Raw genomic sequence first — 10932 nt, forward strand, 5'->3', positions numbered from 1 at the left:
TTACGGCATCAATGAGTCCACGATTCTTTTTATTTAAATAGGAGGAAAAGAATATAAGATCTACAGCCGCAGTGTCCTTTAACCAGGGCACAAAACAAGTTGTAAGTGGATGTAATAAGGTGGTAGTCCGGATGGAATCTGCTTTAGGGATTTGGATTGAAGACTGCCGGAAGAAGAACAATGGCAGTGCTACACAATCGCCTGAAGTGGCTCCTTTAGAAGAGCTGTAACACTCTCCTTTGTTGTGCAGTAAAATTAAACTCATCGTTATCAGACAAGTCATCGTGTCATTGTTGGTGAGTAACCATAATTAATTTTCTACGTACAGTACTTATTACATGTACATACGTTTAGTGTCACTGTACACACATTTTACTGTATACAGTTTTTCTTGCATTGTACGTATTTATTGCTGGTGGCCTGTCTGTCGTAATGGCTGTAACATATGTGATATCGGAGACACTCGATTTCTTTAAAATAATATTTAGATTTTACTGTATATAAACAGTGTGTTTACATACATAATTTCAACAAATCTTACCTAATATCTAAGAGAATACAAAGGGTTTATGCTGTATAACTGTGCGGGAAATGTTTACAATAGTGTGGGAGAGTTTATAAGGGCTTAAAATTATATAAAAAATAACCATATGAACATATGGTTTTTACTTCGTGGATTTTCATCTTTCGCGGGGGGTTCTGGAACGCAACCCCTGCAACCGAGGAGGGATTACTGTATACCAATAATTCTCTTTCTGATCAGCTGCTGTAGAGCTGTGATTCCACACTCAGATACAGTGAGATAAATAAATACTCTGAGTGGTGCATTGAGAGGAACAAGACTAAAGGAGCTATGGTATTTGGAATAGTTTGGCAATTCCTTGCACCATTATATTGTTTTTAGGTTAATTACAATCAGATGCCTTAAACTAATAAACAATATGCGGTTAATTTCAGTGTATATGCTAAACCCGCGTTAGGGATGTGGATCTAATAAAGAAAGGGAAACCACACTGGAACAAAAGCACTGCTTTGACGCTGGGTGCCACCAGTTTGCAAAACCGAGCAGAGAACTTGTGTATGCCAGGGTTTGAGCTAGCATGAAAATGTGCGTGGCTTTATGCCAAGTTTAGGTTTTATACATCGCAATTTGAGAATGGAAATGGGAATACACACCATTTATACATGAGGCCCCTGGACATCGACACAAATTAATGAATTTACATAAGCCTGGTCTACAATAGAAATAAAATCTTGCAATACATTTTATATTCCCTGTTTTGTGCCCCACTTAATACAAATTGCCATCAATATACTGATAATCCAATTGCCCTTTATTCTCTAAGAATATGGAACCAATGTAGGAAGCATTTTAGACAGAGAAGCTTTTAGCTGTTGCACCTCTACATGATAATTGTTTTCCACCCTCTCAAACGTATGCACTATTTAATGTCTAGAAAATGCCTGGGATTAAAACAGTTAAGAGACTTGTACATAGATAATGTCTTTGCATCCTAGGAACAATTACGATTCAGAATCAAACTCTCTTTAAAACATTTCTTTCACTACTTTCAAGCTAGAAACTTTGCTAAACAGAACCTGCCCATTTTTCCTCACCTCCCACCTTGTTCTGTTCCAGAAGAAATACTGATCAGCCTTGAACACTCAGATAGCATCTCTACAATTTATAAAAATATTTTAATGTCAATCTGTTTTCTAAACTACCTTCCAGTTCATTGTTGCAGGAAGCTGGTGCAGTCTTCCCTAAACATTCTAATAGCTTCAGGTGTATGTAGAGTGACACATTTCACAAGTAAAGCACATTTAATGACAGAAAACAGTTCTTATGGTGGCATTTAGTAGCCTTCTTCTTTTCATTTACATATCCTGCAAATTACAATGCAAGTTCAGTATGAACAATATACGTTCCTTTCTTCACTAAGTCATAATTTTATGAGGCATAAAAGAAATAGCTGCAGATCTGAATAAAAGACTGCACAGGAAGATATCAACTTGGACTCATATCATTACCAAGGAGTAGGTCATACAAGTAAGGTTTAAGGTTTCTTTATTTAGTCATGATTACACAAGAAAACATGAAATTTGCCTTCTCAGTTACATCTAATAACAGACAGAATGAAATAAAACAGACAAATGGAAACAAGAAAGGTTAAGGTAAGGCAGTTAGATAATACATATTTACACAAAAAAAGGTTACAGGATATTTATCAAAATCTTAATCATTATCTACGATATTTCTTATTGAAAAGTCATATGGCACTAGGAAGAAAGGAGTTCCAGGAGCGATTTATATGGGTTTTCAAAGCGACTATCCTTCCTGATTTACTGAACTTTAGTTCTACATGTAGTAGATGACTGTCATCAGTTGAGATGATTTCCAGTTTCTTTTACATTGCCCTCTGACACACACTAGTCAAATCATCAACATTAGCCCAAATAACTTTAGCTGCATACCTCGTAATCTGCTGGAGCTTTTTGAGTTTTAGTTTGTCAGACTATTAAACCAGGCAATGAAACTGAAAGTGATCACAGACTGGATCATACTGCGATAAAAGGACAACATGAGGTTCTTGTCTACTTTAAATAGTTTGAGTTTATGGGGGAGAAATAAGCACTGGTTGCATTTAGAGAATAATTTTTTCGTATTTGCATTACAGTTAAGATTGTTATCTAGGTAAGTTCCTAAGTATTTATATTTAGTCACTATTTCCACCTCCTCTCCCAGAACTACAATAGGTGAACATACAGATTTCTGTCTCTTAAAATCAAATATCATTTCTTTGGTCTTTTTTACATTCAGAGTGAGAGTTTTTATTGCACCAGTTTACCATACAATCCACTTGATTTAGATAGTGGCTTTCATCCTCCAAAGATATGCGTCCTATGAGCATGGTGTCATCCGCATACTTGATAATGGAGCAGTGGTCTTTGTTCTGTCTCAGGTTACTTGTGTACAGAGTAAACAGTAATGGTGATAAGGCACACCCCTGCGGACTTCCTGTGTTTGAATGAATGACTATTGAAAAAGTGCCCTGTACTGTACCTGTCTGTGAACGATTTAAAAGAAAGTTTCAAACCTCCACACCAAAGTTAGATGTCAGGGTTATTTCTATTTTAGTAGATTTCCATAACTCCCTTTACTTAGGTCCTAACTAAGTTCTGTGAGAGGTTGTGTCTTTCCTTCAATTGCATACCCTCATCCCAACTCCAGTCTCCAATCTCTAGACAGTCTTATATCATCTCAAACATGTATTATTTCAAAATAATCTCCTTAAAAAAGGAGAAAATCTCCATTAACATATTACACAAACCCTCCCTAAACACACGAATAAGGAATGATGTGTTTAACAATCTAACTTTATTATTATTTTTGTTATTATCTGTATTGGCATATACAGTATGTTTTCTTTCAGTGATATATTTATATCATGTGCTTTCTACTCTTTGGTCCTAACAGCAGGACAATGTGCTCCAAAATGTGTCTGTCTTTACAAATTTGAAATGTATCCAAGTTCATTGGAACACTTTTATTAAAAATGAACTTATTTGAAATTATTTTTCTCTACTAGAGGCCCTTTACTAATTACTTTAATTTTGACTACTGACCAGACATTTGCACTTGTTTCTGCCTTTCACCTGTAGCTGCATATGATTAGTTGATATTTCACCATTAAAGGATTTAGCATGTTGATCTGGTAAAGGAGTTGCATTGCCTCTTTGTGGACCTGGGGAAAGCATATGACAGGGTGCCTCGAGAGGAGCTGTTGTATTGTATGAGGAAGTCGGGAGTAGTAGAGAAGTATGTAAGAGTTGTACAGGATATGCACGAGGGAAGTGTGACAGTGGTGAGGTCTGCGGTAGTAGTGACTGATGCATTCAACATGGAGGTGGGATTACATCAGGGATTGGCTCTTAGCCCTTTCTTATTTGCAATGGTAAAGAACAGGTTGACAGATGAGATTAGACAGGAGTCCCCTTAGACTATGATGTTTGCTGATGACATTGTAATCTGTAGTGCAAGTAGGGAGCAGGTTGAGGAGACCCTGGAGAGGTGGAGATATGCTCTAGAGAGGAGAGAAATGAAGGTCATTAGGAACAAGTCAGAATACATGTGTGTAAATGAGAGGGAGGTCAGTGGAATGGTCAGGATGCAGGGAGTAGAGTTGGCGAAGGTGGATGAGTTTAAATACTTAGGATCAACAGTACAGAGTAATGGTGATTGTGAAAGAGAGGTGAAAAAGAGAGTGCAGGCAGGGTGGAATGGGTGGAGAAGAGTGTCAGGAGTAATTTGTGACAGACGGGTATCAGCAAGAGTGAAAGGGAAGGTCTACAGAACTGTAGTGAGACCAGCTATGTTATATGGGTTGGAGACGGTGGCACTGACCAAAAACAGGAGGCAGAGCTGGAGGTGGCAGAGTTAAAGATGTTAAGATTTGCATTGGATGTAACGAGGATAGAGAGGATTAGAAATGATCACATTAGAGGATTGGCTCAGGTTGGACGGTTGGGAGACAAAGTCAAATAGGCTTTGCATCCCCTAATGGGAGCAGCCGAGAGAAGAAGAAGAAGAAGAAAGGATTTAGCATTTGTTTAACTCTTTGTTTCTTTGAAGTGTATATTTTTGCTGCTTTGCAAAGCAATGGAATTGCAGTGTTTTATATTAATGCCGCTAATACAGCAATGTGCTGTACCAGTGCATGCTCCCCAACCTGACCTGACCTCTGTTATATGTGGATAAAGGTTTTCGTCAAGATTTTCCATTGTGACTCTAAAGCTTTACTGAACCCAAATATAATTCATCATCTTCTAATTATCCATCATCCATTTTAATTTTTGGGATCATATAATATGTTAATAAAGATATCCTAGCTTTTATCATCTGAACACTTGGTTTATATATCCATAGAACTTTTTACTTCAATTGAGAAAATCATAAACTGCAAATCTTGAAAATCTCTGACTTTCCTATGTGTTTATCTTTAATGGACTTTTATGTTTTATTTTTAAATGTCAACATGGAAGAATCCTGCTATCTTCCACTCCAGTCTCTCACAGTCACTACTTAATACCTATACTATATAAATGATGAATGTCCATCTGGTATGCCCCCTTCAGTTACTGGTTCAAATGGTCACTCATGTCCCTGTCTACCTGTTTTGGCACATAGAGGTGCTCACTAGTCACTATCAGGTGTTCTCCTATATTGCGCTACCTCAGTGTCTCTTCTGCCCAATAACTTCAGGATATCAAACTATGGAAACAGTGAAATAAGCAGTACTGGTGGTGGCTCCCTGGGTCCCATGTTTGCTCCTAGATTACTGGGAGCAGCTGGCATGTTTAATCTGATCTCTTGAGCTTTCTCCCTAATCTAAAGATATGTTTATAAATGGAATTTATAAAACAGCACATAACACACTTGTGTCCAGGTATTGTGATTGTAAGAATAAACTGTGGTCTCTTGCAACTCCTCCTGGGTGGCATTACTAGACAGAATAGCACAGTTTATCCTTTCTTCCAAAGTAAACATGTACTTTAATGCTAAAAGGATACAGAAACATCCACAGCAAGATGGACACATGCTATATGTGAATGAATGTCTGTGGCTCATTTTGTTTTTATTTTGCATGAATCTCTCCTTACCCTGTGTCATGACTTATATTGCTATTAATATATTTAATCTCTTAAATACTGTATCTCTGTAAATTCAGCCTTTAATGAATATTTACTTAGTTACCATCTTCAATGATACCATATCAAGGAATATCTGCTGGTAATACAGAAAGACAAAGTAACAGGATTTGTACTGAGTAAATGTCTTTGTTTTCACAGACAACCTTGTACCTACTGGACGCAAGCACTGTTCTTGATGAAGAGAGCCTGTATGAAGCATCACTGAGAATCGAACCTAAACTGCCCACCTAAATGGAAACAGCTCAGCCTGGTGGCAAGAATTGTACAAACTCTGTATCATATGTACATAGATTTTCATTTGTATTAGGAACCTAGGCACATCCTTTTAGTGTGTGTGTTTCTGAAAGGAGCTGTGTATCCTTGTTAGTAGAAGATTTTAGATGCCTAATAAGAGTTTATTTGTATAGCTACTGAGGTCCAGGGGCAATGCACTTGGAGGCTTACCTGTTATTCACTTGTTGTTTTTGTTATTCTGTAACCAGTTTCTTTGCTACAACACTCTAACCGGTAAGGACCCGCCATGAGTGTGAGCGGCCAGGTCCTCAAAAAGTTACTATTTTATGAAGGGTTGAAGCAAAGACATCATTTCCCCTGGAGTGCATGAGGAGTGGGGTTACACATTCCCTCAAATGTGTTATTGTTTTGTGCTTATAAATGATGTCTTAACTCCTATCTCCCCATATTACTGTATGAATGCCACTGGGTAAAAGAGGTGTATTTTAATAATGATCAATAAGAGAAGATTTTATTTCCAAATTATTTTTTAAACTCATTCTTTATATATTGATTAAATCCAGCACTTCCAATGAGTTTCAAGAGGGGCCAAGAATGAAGACAAGGTCTTCCGAATTTCATCAGGGAAAGAGGTTGTTGCTTAAAATGAGGGCCATGTCCAGCAGCAAGGGGCAGGTTAAGCATATTACACCCATCTGAAAGCTTTTTGAAAGTTTTTTTGGAACACCACAAAAAAAAGAGTTTAGGCTTTGAAAATAATTCTTCAAATGTGCACTTTCCCATATTTCATTCCAGCTTATTTTAAGTTCATATGGGGCCAGTCATTTTACTGATGTCTACGATGGTGTCGGGGGAGTGTGGAAAGGGCTGTTCCAGCAGCAGTAGCAGCCAAAGACTAACCCAAAAATCACAAAAACAAAACCAACACTGGTGAACAAATGTCTAAAAAGGAAGTACACCAAGTGTCACAAGCTTTAAATTAAGTGTATGCACATCAGGATGCATCTGAATTAAATTACCAGCCTCCGTGATACTGATGCTGTTTGAAGTGTTTAGATAGTCATGGAAGACACTTGAAGTAACTCAGTTAAAAATATCAATTTTTCAAGCATCTTTTTTCAAATTCACTTCATGCCACTCGGGTCATGGGTGAACCAGGGCTTAATCCAGCAGCATTTACACATCAGGAACTCAGACTATAGGATGCCAGTACATTGCAGTACATGAACATAAAGTAAATACAGCATGCAGAGTATGGTTTATTGTATGTAACATATATATAGTTTAGCCCTCTGTAGTGACAGTACCCAACAAATGGGAAAAACAACACAAATAAATGACAAGTTTGGTAATTCATTGATACTAAAGAATTGTGTATTATGTGTAATTGGTAGTCTGTTTGTCCTTAACAGTACCTAGCAAACATGTTCAGCTCAAAATCACTCTCATAGTCACTGACATTTACCTAGCTCTCACTTTGTCATTTGGTAAAAATCCTGTTATCAAAGAAAAACACTATAAACCATCTCCAGACATTTTGTTGAACACAGGTAAACATTCAATTTTGGCCCATTATTTTTGTTTGGCAATGCATTCTCTGTTTGTTTTTTAAATAGTACATAAAATGTGAAGTGGATCTTTGAAATCCTGTTGAGAGTTAAGCTAAAATGGATTATGTTATATTTAAAGTAACTCCTAATTATGTAGATTAAAGGACCTCAAAACATCTTATGGACCGCATCAAGAATCCAGAATATCTTCTTGGTCTGTGGCAGTATACTGCCAAGACCTCATTCTTTTAAAAGTGTAGCCTGAAGACCTTCTCCTAAGACACATTTTGTAACGTTTTCAGTGCCACATCTAGCCCTTATTACTGTAGCATCCTAATCAAATGGCAATACACTTGGCACAGGAGATAATTTGATTTTCTGTTACTATTCTCAGGCCAAAGTCCACCTGCCTATAGAAAGTTTCTGGGTTTTTGCCTGAAAAAAGCAGATCTAAAGAATGTACATATAGCATAAGCTGATTAGAATGTAACCAGGTTAGTGTGCATGGTGAAACACAAACAGTTGAAAGGTTCAAATCACAAGAGAATATCAAGGACCAAGTCACTATTTTGAACCTTGTGGAGGTAAGATTGTTAACTCTTCTAGATAATAACAGACATTTATGACTATAAGTGCAGTTTTGATTCTGTCTTATCAGATCTTACATTTGGCATGGCCAGTTTGGAACAGAACATAGTTAATCTTTTTAGGACTATGGATATGTTTTTCATAAAAGGGTACATGCTATCTCATCTTACTGTGCTCTATCACTGATGTAATAAAAATAAAATGCATAGTTGTTTTGATCACCTGATGTAGCAAATTAAAAGGAACCTCCATATAAAGAAAAGGCTAAGGCAATAATAATGCTGTTTTGGGGATCCAGTAAAGAAAAGCCTTTTTGTTACATTGGCCTGCATGAATATCTCTCTGAATTTCTTATGTGGTTATTTTGTCTAGATTATAGTTTCTTGTCATTTGGTGCCAATGACTGCAGTTTAAATAAAAAACATTCCAAAAGTAAGAAATGAGCACACCTCAAAGTGCCCTCTACATCACAGACACCAAAGTAATCTCGTCAGGTTTGTGGTCAGATCAACAGTGTGACCCACAAAGAGACAGTCAGGAGAATGGCTCACAATAGGTCAGCTGTCAAAGTAATCCTGAACAGAGGCAGTCAGTTCATTGGTGCACTCACCAAAGCAGAGCCTCAAAGGGGCACACAGTTGCTCTTGCTCCTCAGTGAGGTGCTAAGCAAAACTAATCCACTTACCAAAGTAACCTGTAGCTGGGTTTGGGGTGAGGCCTGGCAGTAAAACAAATAGTCCTGGAGAGAATGGATGCTTTAAAAGACAGCCAATAACTTGCTCTTCAACCAGATGGTGGAACATTTAGCCCTAACAAGGCAGTCACTAAAGTGGCCCTCAGAAGGAAGAATACTTTAACAAATAAAAAGCTTTTCTTTTTTTTATTATGGCACTTCTTAAGGAGCCGTCACAGAGGTGGTATTGAGCCATCACCCTATTGTGACCAGGAGAAAAGGAAAGCTAGAGTGGCATCATGGGGAAACTAATTTCTGTATAATCTGGGGGTGAATTCAGTCATGTCTATAGTGGCAATGAACCAATTCACTTTCATCTCTTAAATTATAATAAGGGGTATTTTTGTAATGCAGACAGCACAAGAGTTTTTTTCTTAATAAGAAAGGAGCATCTTTGAAAGGACAAAGGATATATTTTGTAGAAATTGTTAACAAATTCTCTGGAAGGAATTCTCTGTGTATATTTTCTACATGCAGCCTTATCTCTTATGTGTGACCGTGTAGGACCGCATTTCATCCCAATAACAAGCTTACTTACCTAAAAATGCTAAACAATTTGTGATATTTAGTACCACAACTTAGAAGTAGACAAAACTTTCAAGTGTTTTACATCTACTGTAATCCTGTCTATAATAACTCATTTAGCAGGAATATAGTAATGTAGTGCTTATTCTGTGAATATTTGTACGTATTTTTACAATGTACAGTATAGAAACTCTACAAACTCTCAAGTGGCACGCATGTTCCACTTTCAACAAGAAGTTAAGGAAAAAGAAAACTTTTGCTGTAAGCAATACCCACTGGTATGAGAATTATCTTTCAATCCTGAAGTTTATTTCCACTTACAGCTTGTTTGGAAAAAAAAATTTCCAGTTTTGTATAAATATGTATGTTTCCTGATTACCTCTTGCTAATAAATCTATTCTATCTCAGGGTGACAGTTGTGTTTTGGACTGATTACTGTCTTTCATTACTGCTAGTTCAGACAGTTCAGAACAGCTTGTCAAACTAAAAAAATAGTTCTGGTTCTACCATCCATTAACCTCGTTTTTTAGTTGCAGTGCAGGGCAGAAATGCTGTCCTAATGAAGTCAAACCCAAAAGGTGTAAGTGAATGTCACCTATCTTAAGAAGCGCCTCAATACATAATGACCATTCATTTTTCCAATAAAATAAAAAGTGTCTTTTCTAGTTGATGCAACCACTGCAATTAGATGTTTTGTTTTTGATAAGTTAGTCAAAGTCTTTTATACTAAAGTAAAAATTCAACACACACACAACATCACAAAAAATATACCTAAACAAATACCATTCGTGAACAATAAAAGCTTGTAGTACAAATGTGTCTTGAATTTTATCTTAAAAATACCTGCTGATTATGTCAATCTCAACTCTAGAGGAAGACTATTCCGCAATTTGAGTCCCTGCACTGAAAAGGCACAGACCCCATTTAATTTTAACCACTTCTTTGGTACATTAAACATTTGATTCAAAGATTTCTCTTATTGAAGAGTCACAGTAATTCAGTTAAATATTCAGGGACCTAATCCCACAGTGACTAATAAGTAAGCACCAAGACTTTAAAGTAATTTCTAAATCATACAGGCAACCAGTGAAGAAGGCAAGAATTGAGTTAATATGCTCCCTACAATATGTCTGGACCTTGAAAGAAGATGAGATGTCACATTCTGGACCTGCTGGAGACAAGTCACAGTTCTATAACTGAGGCGTGAGAAAAGAGTATTATAGTAGACCAAGCATGATGACTCAGAAGAATGAATGATTTCCTCAGCATCCTGGAAAGACAAACTATGTCTAATTTTGCCAATATTAACTGAAAATGTTTCTTAATAGAAGGTATAATATAAGATGCTAGGATAGCAAGAGCTAACTGAAGTTCCATGGAAAGATCAACTGGACCCTGGATCAGCTGCACAAAGTTCATTCCTTAATAGCTGCAAAGCAATCAGGAGTCTTGCTAACCTACTAAAGTCATTATGTTTTCTTGATAATAATTGGATGTTGCAGGCATACAAATTAAAAAAAAAAAAACATTGGATGTCAGCTTTGGAAGTGTAAGCTTATAAAGCTGGAAAGAAAACAAGCCTAAGAATAG

General features: G+C 36.9%; 1 protein-coding gene across 1 annotated transcript in view; it reads left to right on the forward strand.

The window, feature by feature from the left end:
• The window catches only part of rasgrf1 (Ras protein specific guanine nucleotide releasing factor 1), a 146188-nt gene extending 136433 nt beyond the window's left edge, over positions 1 to 9755 (forward strand). The window contains exon 27 of the mRNA XM_039773101.1: positions 5851 to 9755. Coding sequence (XP_039629035.1) covers positions 5851 to 5943 — 93 coding nt within the window. The 3' untranslated portion in view covers positions 5944 to 9755. The remainder of the gene's footprint in view (positions 1 to 5850) is intronic.
• The last annotated feature ends 1177 nt before the right edge of the window (positions 9756 to 10932 follow it).

The sequence above is a fragment of the Polypterus senegalus genome, chromosome 12 (genome assembly GCF_016835505.1).
Source record: "Polypterus senegalus isolate Bchr_013 chromosome 12, ASM1683550v1, whole genome shotgun sequence".
In the NCBI taxonomy this organism is placed as follows: Eukaryota; Metazoa; Chordata; class Cladistia; order Polypteriformes; family Polypteridae; genus Polypterus; species Polypterus senegalus.